This window comes from Acyrthosiphon pisum, chromosome A1 (assembly GCF_005508785.2).
Source record: "Acyrthosiphon pisum isolate AL4f chromosome A1, pea_aphid_22Mar2018_4r6ur, whole genome shotgun sequence".
In the NCBI taxonomy this organism is placed as follows: Eukaryota; Metazoa; Arthropoda; class Insecta; order Hemiptera; family Aphididae; genus Acyrthosiphon; species Acyrthosiphon pisum.
In genome coordinates, this window is record NC_042494.1 from 108519072 (window position 1) to 108537060 (window position 17989).

The 17989-nt window shown below is 29.2% G+C and overlaps 2 protein-coding genes across 4 annotated transcripts in view; one reads left to right on the forward strand and one right to left on the reverse strand.

Annotated features, from left to right (window-relative positions):
• On the reverse strand, nt 1-17948 carry LOC100166646 (MORN repeat-containing protein 4 homolog). 3 transcript variants are annotated; one of them, XM_029488002.1, is made up of 4 exons: nt 17879-17948; nt 940-1126; nt 667-776; nt 1-215 (listed from the first exon to the last, which is right to left on the reverse strand). In XM_029488002.1, the coding sequence occupies exons 1-4, from the start codon at nt 17931-17933 to the stop codon at nt 61-63; spliced, it is 507 nt and encodes a 168-aa protein (XP_029343862.1). In that variant the 5' UTR covers nt 17934-17948; the 3' UTR covers nt 1-60. The 3 variants fall into 3 exon arrangements, with proteins under 3 accessions (XP_029343862.1, XP_001946684.1, XP_003246738.1); XM_001946649.5 differs by lacking the exon at nt 17879-17948 and adding an exon at nt 2643-2743; XM_003246690.4 differs by lacking the exon at nt 17879-17948 and adding an exon at nt 2393-2505.
• The window catches only part of LOC100161087, a 23207-nt gene continuing 22826 nt past the window's right edge, over nt 17609-17989 (forward strand). Inside the window, exon 1 of the mRNA XM_001951257.5 lies at nt 17609-17866. The gene's annotated coding sequence lies outside the window, so the exon portion shown is untranslated. The remainder of the gene's footprint in view (nt 17867-17989) is intronic.

Consider the following 17989-nt stretch of genomic DNA (forward strand, 5'->3'; position numbering starts at 1 on the left):
TTTTGCAAGATATATTTATTTTTATTCTTTACATTGTGAGTAGATAATTTTATTAAAAAATTATGTTTGTTCAGTTTGTATTCTTGCCATCAATGCTGCTCGTTGTGCATCTGTAACGACCGCAGGACATTTTTTCTTTTGTAGAAATTTGCAATCTTTGAAAAATCCTTCGTGTCTCGGGAGTCCATGGGATCCGTCCTTAAATGTTACTAAACCTATATAATTTCAAAAATCATATTTATGGAACGATATATTTGTTATATTATTTTATTTAATATACAATATATGTAAACATGTATTAGAATTATGATACCCAAACTTGTGCACATATCAGTATATCACACGTACCCAGTGGCCTTTAGATCCCCCATGACCTTTTTTTCAATGTTTAAGAGCTGGTAACCATAAATTATATTTGTAATAATCAAATAGTGCATGTTAAAAAATCAGCCATACCCCCCTCCCCTCCTTGACAAAATCATTTGACCGCCACTGCACGTACCTACAACCTAAATACATATATTATAGTAGATAATTGTAATATTATATACCTACCTACTCTTATTTATATACCTACCAAAAATATATTAGATCTTAGCTTTTGAGTCTATATGTTTGAGTAGGTAGTTTTATTTAAGTTTAAGTAGGTACTGCAATTTGTATTACCTAGTCCCCAAATACGACCACCTCGAAATTGTCCTTCGTACTTCATGCCATCAGCCCTCCAAAACATCCCGTGACCATGAAACCATCCTTCCATAAATTCTCCTTCGTATCTGCAGTATATTCATATAAATAAGAAATGCATGGATAAGTTACTATATTATATCCATCACGGTAGATCTACTATAATCTACCGTGATATCCATTAACGTTCTATACTAGAATAATTACAAAAATATTTTGTTGCTATACATTATTTATTTTTAAAGTACCTACCTTGCTCCATCCGGATACTGGAGAACTCCGAGACCCGAGCAAAGTCCATTGCTGAATCCTCCTTCATAACGTGTGTTATCTTTTAATTGGACGTGACCCAAGCCATGTTTTCGACCTCGATCGTTCCAATCTCCTATGTATTTCGTGCCATCCTCGTACACATAAGCTCCAAATTTAGTAACCCTAGCTAAAAAAAACCATAGATATTATTTATTTATTTATATATATATATATGCGATACTCCTATAAATTGTTGTTATAACAATTGCTTTAAATACAGTTGACTTTGTGGAATGAAAAGTTATTTCTATTTTCTACCAAATTTGCGATTAAATATTATAGTAATTAATGTATTAGATACAGCTTATATACGCTTACCAATAAAGTATTTGATATGTTAAATACAACAGTTTATTAAAAATTATTACTAGGTATCTGTAAAAATGAATTATATTTAAAAATGTTTGAATAAGTGTAAAAAAAGATAAATAAGCATTAAGTATTAGTAAAATAATTTTTATTTAAAATAAGACCATCGCAATAAAACAAACAAAACATAACCGAGCATACAATTATATACCTAACATCAATGTATATTCGACATGGTCTATATTAAATTATTAATATATATTATTCTTGTAAATTTAATTAGTTTCATATACCAAATTAACTCACTTAACTATAGATAACTAGCAATCTTGTAAAGTGTTCGAATAAATACTGAATAAATAATGAATACTTTTTTTGTATTCGAATGCTATTTTAAATACTTTTTTTAAGAAGTATTCGAATACGTATTCTGAATACTTTTATTTGTATTTTTTATTCATTAAAAAAATATTATTTTCCGATCCAGAAAAATTGTTTTAAATTTGTGACAAGACATATTATAAATCATGAACATTAATTTTATTCTTTAAACGAAATATAATATTGGCCCATGATATGATTATTTTTATAAACACCAATATGTGTTGTATCCCGTAAGGCCCGTATCGGCCAAATCATATGTGGTCAAAATGTATAAATAACTTATGATTACGTTATATGTTTAATTATTAATTAATAAATGTTAAATACCAATCATTCAAAAACTGTCAGAAACTAGTTGTGAAAAAAAGTATTCTGATAGTATTCGAATACTTTAATTCTCATTTATTCGAATATGTATTCCGAATACAAAATAAAAGTATTCTTTACAATACTGGTAACTAGGTATGTATTTTTTTCACCAAATAATTATTACTTAACTGCGTTAATTTAAACACCAGAATCTACAATTTTTGTCAAAAAATTGTATTTAAATTTATATTTTATACATCAAACATTAATACTATCATAATTAATCATTGTTCCGTTTAACAATTATTTATTATATATATCTGTACATATTTGTACCTATGAATATATTATAGGTATAAATATTATTCTTTATTCTAAAATGTATACATACCTACTTGTTCTTTCATTAATTTTTAGGCAGCTACTAAATTACTATAGATATCTAATTCAACGTTCATTATTTAATTATGAAAACTACTCAGGCAACGTTGAAGATAATTTACATTATACACTTGTATATATCTTTTTAATATATTATTTAGAATTTATACAATCTATTCATAAAAATAAATAGTATAGGTAATAACTATTAAGGCACTTTGGTGTGAATTTAATATAATTTAGTACATCAATTATCTTACCTGGCTGCATTATGATAGGTACTGCAAAATGTACACGATATGTATGAAATGGTAAATACCAAAGTTATTGAAAGTAACAAAAGCTAGAATGTTTTATTCTTATAAGGTTTCATTGTCTGTTATCGATTAGCGTTCACATTATATTTAATTTAATTAAAAGTAGGTTGTAGGTATCTATGTTTGCAAGTATTGTGTTAGGTGAATATAGGTATGTATGAGTGTATGACGTATCGTAACTCTGTAATTACTAATTTTATATGCGATCTTAATACCTATAATATTTTTTAATATTATTAAAACTATTTTTAAAGGATACATACAATCTTAACCCCATAGCCTATAGGGCACAAAAAAATATGTGATAGATGAATATAAAAATAACAGTGGATTGATTGATAGAGTATAACATTATATATTTTATTTCTATGTCTTAAGTGTTTATAGCAGATCACGATTCACGGTAACAATTTGTTTTACTGCAGGCATTTTTAGTGTGGCTAAGTATTAGTTATGAGATGGTTTGAATGAGAACGAAGTCTAGAATGGAATCTATTATAAAAAGTACTGCTTCTTCATGTAACTACTGTGTTAATTTTGTATTCTGAGTGGAGCGATGAATGTATTAATTTTACAATGATGTGTGTGTGTATTTTTTTTTTGTGTCTCTCATCACCGTTTGGTACAGTACAAAAGCTTCAATTTTCTTCAACAATATCTTGTTTGATGGGAAAGTAAATCTGGTTTGTGCATTCGGACGGTCAAAGTTGAAAATTCTCAATAATTTTCAAAAGCGAAGGGAAAAACGAAATAAAAATTAAGGATTTTGGTTTTTGGTGTAACTCTAAAACAAAAGACCGTAGATTCAAATACTTTACGAAAATGTAATATTAGGTCAAAAAAATATATCATTATACCACTAATGATTACATAGATTCACACATTTAAGAGGATAAGTGGTCTTTCGGTTCCCATGTAATGCAGGGCGATTGTAAACTCCGCCAGAATACTGGTTAAATAAAAACACAGATATATACTAATACTCAGTCCTGTAAAGTATTTAAGTAAAAGTATTTGAGTAAAAGTATTCAAATACTTTTTTAAGTATTGAATAACTTTTAAAATACATTCAGCATGAAGTATTTTGAATGGTATTTTAAATACTTTTTTTGTATTAAATACTTTTTGGTATTGAATACTTTGGTTTTTTATTTCGAACATTTTGTTTTCATTCGAAATAATTGGTTAGAAAAATATTATTGTCAACTACAATAATAGAATAATAGTTTTATTTAATATTCTGTATTTCTGTGTTAGCCGAAGCCCAAAGGTTTGTGAAAACCAGATTTCTAAAAAAAGTTATTGAATATTGAATAACAATATTTCCTTTAAAACTATTAGATAACTATTAGATTACCTACTACCTATGTGTTTATATTACGATAATTAGAAACCCACTTTAAAAACCAAAAGTATTTGAAAAGTATTCTTTACAGGACTGCTAATACTATATATAATATATTAGTATATATCTGTGGATAAAAAGGTAATGAAAAGGTCTAATGTAAGCTCTGCCTGTTTTATCTTCTTACCTGTAATGGATTTATGGAAACTCTAGCAAGGTTAAGGGTTTGCTTATGTAAACCTAGGTAATATCTCTTCCAAACAAACTCAAAAATTCAAAATGAAAAAAAATTATTGTGTTACATAACTCTATAGTTATAAATTATAACTTATAATAATGGATTTATATTAAACTTAATATTTAGAATATCTACTGATTGTATCACATCATTTTAGTTCAGAATTCACAATATTATAGCATACAAAATATAACATAACATACCTACATATTTTATGATAATAAATAACTAATAAGTAATAACAATTATCCATCATGATTTTTTGTCGTAATACACATTACAATTTGTTTGTTCGGACAGTTATTATTTTTATTTTTAAGTTTTATATGGTGTTCCTCAAGAATTAAAATGAAGTATAAAGACTTTACAGGATGGTTGTGGTTCAAAAAAATTTGGGACAATAGTTTTAAAATCTTAATTAACTTAATTAAGTTTATTTACAATAGGTTTAGGCGGTATAATATTTACACAATTTCAAATTAAATATTTGGCGCTTATTTTATAAGTATTTTAATTTAATTTTTAATGTTAAATTCATGTGTTCGATTACGGATTAATACACCTCAGGATAGGTTTGAATACTAAGAGTGAATGTGGTATGTGAGAATTTTATAATAATTAATTAGTACCATTTTTGTACCAGATTTGACATGATGAGCTATGTGGTTATGGAGATTTAATGAAGAAGTATGGTCAAATACTGATATAGTATAACCCCTTGTCGTCAGAAAACTCAGTTACTAATGTATTTGGAGAGGTATGTTAGTCAAAATCATATACATAATATCGGTATTTGGTGACTACCTATTATATGGAGGGTTGGCGAGAGGATATGTCGCACCCTGCAGTGCGGTGAAACCCAATTTACCACGGTCCCTTTTTTTTTTTTTTTGAATAATACAATCAAAAGAATGCAACGTTGTAATTTTGCTGTCCGTCTATAAAACCAACCATCGCCACATGTGGATGCCACGTCTTATGAAATACTCGTATACCATTCGTTAGGGCCCGGCCACACAGCGGTATTTTCGCCGTAGAGTCCGAACCGCCGCGATTTTTCCGTTTCTAATTTTACTAAACGTATACTATGCTGTTCGTACATTTGTCCGATTTTAATTTGTTATCGACACATAATACATGATATTATTATATTACATTTTTGTGATATTTTTTAATAAACCACTACGATATTGAATAGAGTTTTCAAATTGTTAACCAAGAGTAACAATATTAAACTCAACTAGTCAACTATCAGTTCGTTATCACTTGTTTAGTTGTTTGACTTTACTCGTTACACCATTTTAATTTAATATAAAGATATTACAGTAAGCTAACTTTTTTTATATACTCCATACATAATTGAAAATTATTAAATTAAAGTAATATCATCGAAAATAAGAAAAGAATAGGAAAATATTGGAGCGAATGTTATGTGAAAAGTTATGATTTATCTATTTATATTTTGTTATGGTATTTAATATTTTTAAAACAATTTTATATAATTATTAAGGACAAAAACGACAAAATTATGTTTAAATATTTTAAAATTAGAAAACAAGTACTGATTTGGTTAGTAAGCTAGGCAACATTGTACGTAGGTATTTCTGTGGTCGATCTTATTGTATTAGACATTTAGACATTTTTTGAATTCCTATTGTTTGATTTAATCTGGGTTCAATAGGGTCGTGAAAAGGTAAACTGTACGGTTGCAACCCTGCAGTGCGACTCCACTGACCACTACTCCAACACGATCAAATATTTGCTATACCCAAAAAAGAACATGATACCTATACTTACAGTAAAATATTTATATACATTAGGATTCGAAAAACGAATAATTAGGTATTTATAATTAAACTCGATGGAATTCAACGTTAATAACCATTTTTAGTTAATTTAATACGGTATCTTGCAAAATTTAAATTTAAATATTCTATATAAGATATTCGTAATTAACTACAAACATTACATAAAATATAATGTACCTATTACCTATGTTTAAATATAACCAAATGTATATAAAATCATTATATTATTAGCTATTATTGAGAATAGGAATGACTACAATGTATAGAAAACTCAATACAATAATAGGTGGTTAACTGGTTTTCTTTACAATATGACGTTACGTAACAATATTTTAATAACAATAATAACTATTATTCAGATATTTTATATTTAAATAATTAAATTATCTACGTACATCCAACAGACCTAAACCACGGTAAAGTGTAAAGTTCTTATTTGCAATTCCTATCATCATTATAAATAATATTTGAAATACCTAATATTTAGAATCAAAAGTCACACAAGTCACAAAGTACCAATATTTATATATCAAAGATTTAAGTAAATAATAATATATTAATATTATAACAATATATTTAAACGTATCTCCCCCCTAAAAATAATTCTATTTAAATGCCCTTGGTTGATGCCAAAAGTTGTTCTTAACAATTTTCCTCTGACGTATAATACAAGGTTAAATTAATACAATTATTTATATTAAATGTAAGTAGGTACTATACAAAAAGGATACTTAAGGTATTATTCCAAAAATGTATTTTTCCTTTACATTATAATTTGTAAATTGTAACTAACTGTTAACTACAATGGATATATTATATTTCTATGAATAATTAATAAATCATGAATATTAATTTAATTATTAAGTTGTTAGGTTAGCTGGTGAAGTTAATCAGAATCTATTATATTATAAACACTTGTGGCTTGTACACTATTGTAGTTCAAAGTTGTAAACAACGTAAGTCTCGAAAGTGAAGCGATTTAACTATTTACTTTCGAAACTTAACAGTGTGTATATTTTATAAAAAAAAATTTAATTCGCGAGAATTTATAAATTTTTACAAATAATATTTAATAATGTAGTAGTAGCTAGTATATCAATAAACAAATGAAATGTAAAATTGAATAATTGGACATTTTAATTTATTTTATAAGGGAAATATTTTAAATAATTTATTAAAGTATAGGTACCTATTTAAAATATTTATTAATATATTATAATTTACAAACAATAAAAACGTATTATAATAGGTGTTATAATTAATAATGTTATAAAAAAAAATATTTATTTTTACAAACTACCTAAATACCTCTAAAAATATTCACAAAAATCGTTATTATTTTCAATTGGACTGGTACTATTTACATAATATGTAGAGTAATGTTATAGTTATTTTACTAAATTACTTGCTATAATTTACAATGGAAACTGTAATTTGATATGACATTCATTTGTCATTAGCAAAATCAGCACAATTTAAAATCCGATATAATAAATTATATGTAGATAAATTATTTTTAATTTGGAGTAAAATGTAAATCTTTAGTACAGCACAATCTAGTGGATTATTTGTATAAGATATGTTCTATGGAGTAACCGTTAGGTTACGTCACACACATAGTATATTTTATAATATATGGTGTCTATACGATTGTACCTATATTTCATACTCACTTATCATTTTTTATTTGTAATTTATATACATAATTTTATTACACAGTACCTACATAGTAGTTAGTAGGTACCTAAATAGGTACTACAATACTAAATTTTTGTATTTTTGTATTTTCATTATAAATATTTTAATTAAAAATAAAAATAGAAAACGTTTATATACAGGGTGATTTTTTAAGCATGCGCATTGCTCACCCTATTTTTGTGATAAAATTAAAAACATTTAATTTATAACTATACATATTATTATAATCAAATTCCGATTTTCGGAATTTTTAAATTCACTTGAGAACCATATTTTCGAATACTTGAGATTGTAAGTTTCAAGAAAAATTTAAATATTATTACAATATTTTAAGATTGTGTTAAATATTGATCTGAATAAGTTTAGAAATATTCCGATAATATGGGTTTTAAAATATTCACAACACAAAGTTTTTAAAATGTTTTGTTGGAAATATTGAAATACCCATACTTTATAAAACGTTGTGAAACTGTTTTCCAAATATATCTTTTTTTTTGAAACTATGAGCTACAGGTACATTGTCAGATACGACACAACACCAGAACACACGTTTTCTACCATGAAAAGATTAAAAAACTATTTACGAAACTCATTAGACTCAGTACGTCTTACAGGACTAGCTCTTTTGAGTGAACATCATGGACAAATTGAAATCAATCCAGATTATGTGATCGATTGTTTCGCAAAAAAAAAATAGACTGCTAGACTTTATACTATAAAAATATTTAATTTAAAATTGTACACATTTATCACATATTAATAATAATGAACCATTTATTTGAGAAACAACGTAAGTCACAAAATATCACAAATTGATATATTGCGTGGAATGTGTTATCAAATGGTAGATGGATCATGTGTGAACATTTACAAAAAAAAATATTTAATTTTAAGACTTTCACTCGTCACTACTGTAAATAACCAGTATGGAAGAGAAACAACATAAGTCCTGGACTTGAAAAATTAAAATAATATTTTACAGTCGTAATTAGGTCGACTACGCTTATTTGAGTATAAACGTAAGGCCAGTATGAACTTACGAGTAGTTACCTATAGGTACTATATATAGTAATTCAGCAAAGCATTTACACCACGGAGAATCGTTTATTGTAGAAACAACGTAAGTCCAGAAACTTCAAATGGATCTCACTTCCCCCCATAGGGCCAAATTTAGTTATTTTTTTAAATGTGTATTTCGAGGAATTCTTGCAATTAGACCTCATAGTTTATCTACCATATATCAATGGAAGCGTAGGAACGATTTTTTCTTATTATCTCCGTATCAACTTTTTGTGGCTTGCGTCATTTCTCAAATAAATGGTTCAAATATAACAGTAATACATAAAATCCCTTATTTAGATGTATTATTATATTATATAATTTACATAATACATATACCTAATACAATTTTTTTTTATATTATTAAAATATATGATTTGGTTATAAACCCCTCCCGAAAATGTTTTATTCTGTTCAAGTACCTATCACGATAACTTTTGTCACTCCTGCACTGAAAGTTTAATTTTCGATGCCAGTTAAAACGATGTTTTTTTGCTGACCAGCTGTGGTGGGTGGTTAAGTGAAAATACCTGCTACAGAAAAGTTTCTGTTCAAATCTGAAATTAGGTTAATATTCGTGTTTTATATTATACATAAACGTATCGATATGATTGATTAGTTTATCTACTATAAATTATAATATCAATTAATTCAAATTTGTACAAATTATAATATTACTAACAGTGTGTCAGTGTAGGTACATAGCCAATAGCTGTATTAGTTATTATAAATGATGAACAAAAAAAAAATAAAAATATTATTAAAATTATTCCATATATTTTTCTCTATTACTAATCTAAAACATAATTAACCGTAATTAACATAATAACTAATCTAAGAAATTTTTTTTAGCCTGACGATTCGGGTAAACCGTTGTGTAGAAACGCTGTTTGGAAATCAGGGAATGTCCAATACCGGCATATAGACATACTACACGAAGGACGACGAGAGGACATTTTGCGGTGGACTGTAGGACCAGGACTCCGGGCGGCCACCGAGCCACTTCCGCAGGGGTTCTCGTCGGGCTGCGACGACGGCGCGAGGTGCACTATACAATGCGCGGCCGACCGCGGTTCAGCTAGAAGTACCTACTCTCGACGGAGCAAGAGGAGGATGCGCTGGTGCTCGACGGCGATTACTATGATATGCAGCTATGGCAGCAGCCTGGACGGGATCAGGAAGCGGCATGCATAGGACAAGTCTGGAAATCAGCCTTTGCAGGAGGACTACAACCACGGAAATGCTGCTCTCGCGTCTGTGGAACCGGCATGTGTGTTCGTTCTGCGGGCACGGGGTCGGCCTAGAAAGCTTGCGGCTGCAGAACGAGGTACGGGTGGTGCGCGCCGGACCCGGAGATGGTGACAGAAGGAGAAGGAGGAACTTTTGGAAGTGACGGTGAAACTGATCGAAGGGTTAGAAGCTTGACGGTGACAGTTTGTAAGGTACTTAGGTATGATGCCAATATACACATATTTTACGATTTACATTCATTATGTAAACATAAAATCAGTAAGCAATAATTATAAACCAACGTTTCTCAAACGGACCCCTTATAGAGATATAAAAAATATAATGCAGGGTAGTTTAAACTTAAATATGGAGAACGGAGTGGCCGAGCGGATTAAGATGTCGGTTGCGACGCACACTGGCGCCGGTTCGATTCCTCGGCCGCGGGTGGCACTTTTCTTCGGGCAAGTCACGGTGTCTGGAGCAGTGTTTGGAAAGAACGTCGTTCATGAACGCACGTTCACGTTCATTTTTAGTGAACGATACGTGAACGTCACTCGTTTTATTAAAATAGAACGTGAACGTGAACGACGTTTATATTATTAACGAACTTGATTGATTTTTAAGACGTTCAATTTATTTACCCTTTAATAAATATATTTATAAAATATATTAATTAATTTTATTATATATAAGTCTAAATAGTATTTTTATTTTTGGCTTGAGTTATATATTATGTTTATAGGCTTTTATATTAAAGGCTCGGTCAAACAGAAAGCGGGCTGCCCGCGCGAGCACTGTAAAATAATACAAAGACCGCTTCCCCGCCGCGGTCCGCGTACCCATAAACCATGGCAGACGAAAAGTCCGGGTACAAAAAGTCCGGATTCATTTTTTGATTGCCGGACAAAAAGTCAGCCTCTGTTTGACTAAGCCTTTACAGCAGGTAAATGATGCGTAAAAAAAATGTATAAAAAATAAATGAACGACCCAATGAACGCGTTCATTTTTTGAAAGAACGTGAACGTGAACGCGTTCGTTTGAAAAAAACACGAACTTGAACGTGTTGTCTAAAACTACAATTATTCCTCTACAGACAAAAAATAAACAGCTAATGGCCATAGTTGCCCAGCTTCAGGATCGATAAAAAAAAAACTTAAATATTACATTGGTATTGTATTAGGTATAGTCTTAAAATAATATCATCTCAAACACCACACCCAAGTATATAAAAAGTAAATATCAATTAATTTAAAAAGAAAATATGAATTTATAAGTACCTACCTACCTATAAAGAAGCATAAAAACGAGTTCACGGTACATACTAGCGGACCCTTGCAATATATAGGAAAATTGAAAATCTGTTAGGTATAAACTATGTTATAGGTAGATACTATAAGTAAATACAAATTGTAATAGGTATTGCATAATTGATAATATTATAGATGATGCAATATTGCAATGTTGGCATATTATGAGACCCTTAAACAGCTTAATAAAACTTAATAAGTCCTCCCGCTGAGAAATTTCTAGTTTTAATATTGTGGTCGCTATAGGGAACAGAGTCGTTGGCCGTTAGGTATCTGAGTGTTTCATTTAACTGATAAAGCCTTAAAGGTAAGCAGAACTTAGACTGCTATCAAGGTTAAATAATATATAATGCATGTAAAGGAAAACATTTAAGAGAAGAAAACAATGATGATGACACTCTTTTTAACGGAAAAAGTAAATTAATTATCAATAAGATATGTAGGTACTAGGTATGTACTATGTAGGATGTATTAGTAATACATAACCTACCTAATATTAAAGTAGGTAACGTTATACACGGATGACTCATTCAGCACACCCACTATAATGATATTATTATATTCAGTTTTGAAGTCATAAAGCTATAATTTATAAACTAGTTAGTTAGTCTATGTATTTTGTAGTCTGCATTGGAATAATAAAACCGATTATAAAACATTTATAAATGCAGTTTTTATTTCAATCAAGAGTTAAAATAATATATCGTTTTATTATATGTACCTACCTATAGGTTTTAATGTTTTATTATATTATATTATTATGTATAATCTATAAAGCTGATCCAGAATATACGTATTAATGTATTATTAAAATGTTTAATGTAAGTAGATACCTTAGGTCGTCCTATACCTATATTATAGAATTAGTATATAGTAGGTATATTATAATATTATTAATATATTATACCTATTCAATATTATACTGTATAAACTGCAGTTATAAGCAACTAAGCAATTGCAAGTTTTGTTTAGGCCGTTTAGGGTCAATAGCAAACTGTTTAGCGAACATATTAATAAAATATGTCGGCTAATAACTAATAAGCTAGTTTACCGCACGTCCGCATTAGATATGTTTAAAGATAAATTTTTAAATCTAAAATCAATACACGTATAATACGTCATCTACCTATATGTTTATAATTTATAACTTATATATATACTTATTATAATTGCTGGATGCAATTTATTTGTATAGGTAAAGTTACCGCTAGCACCTACCTTCGTTTTATGATTATTTTGAATTAATAATAAGTAAATGATACAAATCAATTATAATATAATAATAATAACAAACATAATATTATTACGAACTATTTTATTTTTACTTAATTTAATTTTGAAAGTTAATGTGATATTAATATAATAATATTAAAACAACATGGCTATGTATGGCCTATGGCTTTTTTGTTTTAAACACCGGTCATAAACTCTATATTATTGTAAACGTCACGACTATAAACATATTAAAATAAGGGAATTATCAATTTTATTAGTATGAGTACATAATTGAATAAATAAACACACACACACACACACACACTACACACCATCTATTCATCTATTATACTTGGTATCAGCTTTTTTACAGTATTAGCAGTGTTTAGTCTATTTTTATCATCTAGGTATGCGTATTATATTAATATAATAATATTTAATAATATAGCCAAAAAGTATAAGGTATAAGGTAATAAGGTATGTACTATGTACCTATAGATATAGACGTATAGTATATGTATAGTGTATACCCAATAATATATAATATGATATTCAGGATACATATATATGTATATATATTTCATTTTTTTACAAAATTTAATTTAATTAAAAATTTAAGAAATCGGATAGATCACTCTGTTGTATAGTAATTTTATTATAGTAGGTAACCATTACCTAATCATTAAGTTTTATTATTACTATATTAGAAGATCATTTTGGGAAATTTTAGATAGATATACTTAATACTTCATATACTTAATACTCATAGGTACTTGCAGTAATTTCAAACTACGATCTAAAATATACCTGTGTATCCGTCAGCTGCTGCTGCAGGTTACCTACTTTTTTTATTGTAATTATTTAATGAACCAATTGTTAATTAGCTAGTTTAGGTAATATTTTATTATACGGCCCGTGAACAAGACATAATATTGTATTTTATCGAATCAAATAATTTTCACACAAATGGTAGGTAACGTAGCCCTTAGGTAAGTAATAATATTATAAAATATAATCATATTATATTTATCCAACATGTATTAATAGTGGAGCATAGGAGCATTTGAAATTTTTCTAGAATTCTGGACAAATGTATGATCTTTATCTTACTTTTAATGGTACAATTTTTACATCTTACAAGATTTTTACGCTGCATTCAATTGATAAATTGTTTTGGGTACACAGTAGCGTTTTCAGTTTTCAGGAATTTTCAATGGGGGGTTGGGGGTAATTTCTAGGAACATATTATGTAGAGGCCAGAGGGCGTATCGGTACACAAATAACGGAAATGTGAGGGGGGTAGAGGTATTGTAAGGGGTTTAAACTCCATGACTCTCTCACCCCCCCCCCTCCCGTGAGTATTACCATGTAGTATCTATCCGGGTTGTCAGTTGTCACTAATTGTCCCAAGAGTGGGTGTAGAAGTATTGTTACCTTACGGCGTAATACAATGTTATATTAAGAGGATGTCAGCGCAATATATTTGTTTTCTTTCTCAGACCCATACATCACAACATAGATAAAACGCTTTCATCTAAAATCGTTTTTTATGATTTTTGATTAATCTTAGAGTAAAATAAACTATTACAAAAATTATAGAGGATAATCTTTTTGAGTGTATGAAATATCGATTTTATATTTTATTGTTATTTGACTTTGTATTCGACTTTCCAAATAAACAAAAAAATGTTGTAAATTCAAATTTTGAAACAATATTTAGACAAATTGATGTCATACCCTCCAAATATTATTCTCTATCGTTTTTGTAATCGGTGATTTTACAATAAGTTTACTTAAAAACCTTCTCTTACGAGAAAGTCAGAGTAGGTACTATTATTTACTAATTTTGTGTTGTTAGCTTTAATATAACGGCAAATTGACCAACCTTAACTGTCAAACTTAAAGTTAAGAACTTCGAACAGTAAGAACAGACTGTGTTTAAACTTTATACGTTGACTTTTTTACAGTAAGTACCTACTAAAAATTTCAAGATTTCAGTGGTATAGTGAGCATTTAAAACTGTAATTTGTCATGTTTCACATGGATGATGTGTTAATAGCTTGCATAGTAATTAAATTTAAATATCTAAAAAAACCAACGTACAAACATCACAGACCACAGTCGACAGATAATATTATTATGCTCTGAACTTTAAGCCCAATTCACACTAAATACTAATATTAAAGCAAACAACGAAAAATTGGTTCTGCTGAATGCAAATGTGCTATGACGCTATGCTGTGCGTAATTTAGAGGGAGAAAAAAATATATTAGTCAGACATCCTCTGAATCAATATTCCACGTTTTTAATGACAATTATAAATAGCTTACAGATAACCACAATATATGTCTATTTAATTTATATCAGCAGCTGTTTCGTTAGGTTGTGGTGTAGATTAAAAGTGTTGAAGATTAGAAAAGACTCTTATCAATTTAAAAAAGGTTGAAGAAAATCGAAGCACTTTTACAGTCCTAAAAAGTGATGACAGATACAAAAAAAAATAAAAAATAAAAAACACACATCATTCTAAAATCAATACATTCATCATTCCACTCAGAATCTAAAATACTAAACGTACTTATTTAAGTTATTATATAAATTATTTTATTTTAAAATATTTTTATAATTTATGCTGAAGTGCAAAAAAATACAATTAACGAATTAATGCGATAACTAACGACTAACGACAAAGAATTAAATACAATATAATATTGTTGGTCAAAATAAATTGAATTGTAAAACAGTTAACAATAAAAAATGTGGGTCTCATTTGAAAAAAAGAAGTGTGTATCGCTCAGGAAAACTTCTTTAATGGTATAGAAATCTATACAATTTAAAATAATAATAAGGTCTATGAACATATTATTTAAAATTGTGATTTGAATAAATTTATTATTAAAGAAAAAAATGAAGGTGAGCATGCTGGTAAATCCCTCTGTATATTCTCGTATTTAATCAACTGGCTCAATTTGAATTAAAATGTATTCCGGACATAATAGCATATAAAATCTCGTATCCAAGGAAATGGTGAGCTAATATTAAACTATAATTTATTTGACTTTAATCTCGAGTAATAAATTGTCTGTGTAACGAATCAATTATTATTTAATATAATTTTCATACTACGATGTCTTCAATTACAATAAATACAATGAACTCGAACAAGGGACGTGCGGGCTCCTGTTTCGTGGTAAGTCCATTGATTAGGCCGTACTTTTCGATTCCAAATATATCGTTAATGTCACCTGAAAATGCTGAAACGAAAATTCAAGTGCCGTCCACCACAACAGTCCTGACTAAATCGAAATCCCTACCAGAAATCAATGTAGTGGTGCCGATTACTTATGTGGATCTGCAGGCTACGGATTTTGCAATAAAGGACCAAGTGGTAACCACGAACACGGTCAACCCTAGGAGCCGATCTCTTGTAGTGTCTTCAACAATTACATTGAACGACATGGATTTGGACGTGGCCAAGAGGCGTGCGAGTTTTTACGCTGCAAGTCGACTGACCAAAGTGTATTGTTCCATGTCAAATATCATGTTGATGACACCCGAAACGGCAATCCAAGTGCCGTCCGCAATGATTAGTCATAATGGAGCTGAAGACCCCGACAAAACTCAATGTTGCGATGTCGGTCACCTGTGTGAAACTGTAGGATACAATAATGGCTGCAATAATGACTGCAATAATGAATCGGGTGGTAACCACGAACATGGTCAAACCTATAAGAAGCGAACATTTTGGAAACGTACTAAAAAAATGTTCAGGCGATTATTGTGCTGCTATACTATGTATAGTTAATATACCGTATAGGTACAATCTTCAACAATTATTTCTATGATCTGTCGAAGGTGTATGATATGTATAAAATGTATGAAATGTATAAAATGTATAGATAACATTTTTAAAATAATTGTACAAAATTTCGAATAATAATTTGTATCACCTACACATTATTAAATTAATTATGTTAGAGGTATATAATTATGTATAAGTTACACTTTTAATAAATATTCCTATACATGTAAAAATATTTGAAATAATTATAGGCACTTAACTACTGTAAATTGTATTAATTTAGCACAAATATATATTTTCGTTGAATAATTCGATTGGTTTCTTTTTATATATATTATAAGTAAATGCCAAAACGCTATGTAAAATTAATTTATAGCGTGTGAAAATATTGTGGATAGTTATTTCAGTTTTTTGTAACTGCTTTGAAAAAAATTTATTTTATTTAAATGGATTTTGCATAAAAATTCCGTTTTTTCTTAATTTTTCTTTTGTTTTTCACGGCGCTTTTGAAAACTATCATTTCTATCAGAAAAGGTACTGTTGAAGAAAATCCAAAAACTTTTACTGTCCTAAAAGGTGATGACAGACACAAAAAAAAATTTTAAAAATTTAAAAAAAAAACAGACATCATTGTAAAATCAATACATTCATCGTTCCACTCAGAATCTCAAAATCAATGTTGTAAGTTTATAACTTATGAATTATATTTTAATAATTATTACCCATGTGAGAATAAAAACTATTTTATTTGTTATAGACCATTATGGGAGGGGTCTAGAGGGGGAGGGTTAAATGAGTAATTGAAAAGCTGAGGCCCCCTCCAAAATTGCACTCGTGAAGAGGATCCTCTCGTTAAAAGTGAAACAATAGGCAAGACAAAAGGCAACATGGATAATTGAATATATTGTATTAAATAATTCATAAAAAAAATTAAAATGTATCAAAATATATAATACATAACAATTAATAGCCAGTAACGACTAGTGGCCACCTCATCTGTTTAAATCTATTATACGGTTCACCGTTCACTTCACCGTTCACCTTTCGGTAAATATAGTAATGTGTGTTCCATATACTGTAAATTGTTTTTTCATTCGATTTTTTTTCGACATTAACAGTTATGGAACAAGATACCGTGTTAACCAATAGACAATAGTGAAAAAAAGTGATAGCTCATGGAAGAAAAAAGTTTGTATTTTTTTCCCTTGCAAAGTCTCGTATTTAAAATAATACTTTGCAAGGTAAAAGCAACTTGTCATTTCCCCGAAAGTTGCGACACGACGGTCAAATCGCCAAAGTTCTTTTCCCGAGCGGTGTCAATGGACCCGGCCCGGTGATGGACGCGAACCCGAACTACGATAAAATACGTCCGTCCGTCGTGATAACCGCAGTCGACGATCGTATGATAACCGGATCGCGAGAGACGACGACGTCCCTTTGAATTCTGTGCATCACACTTTCACACGTAAGTACTTACCATTTTTAAATCGACTTGCTGCGGATCGACGTTTAATACGGTCCGCCGACTGCATCTCGATCCGCCGCCGCCGCTTTATCGTTGACATAACGTAGATGTAGTGCCCAACAG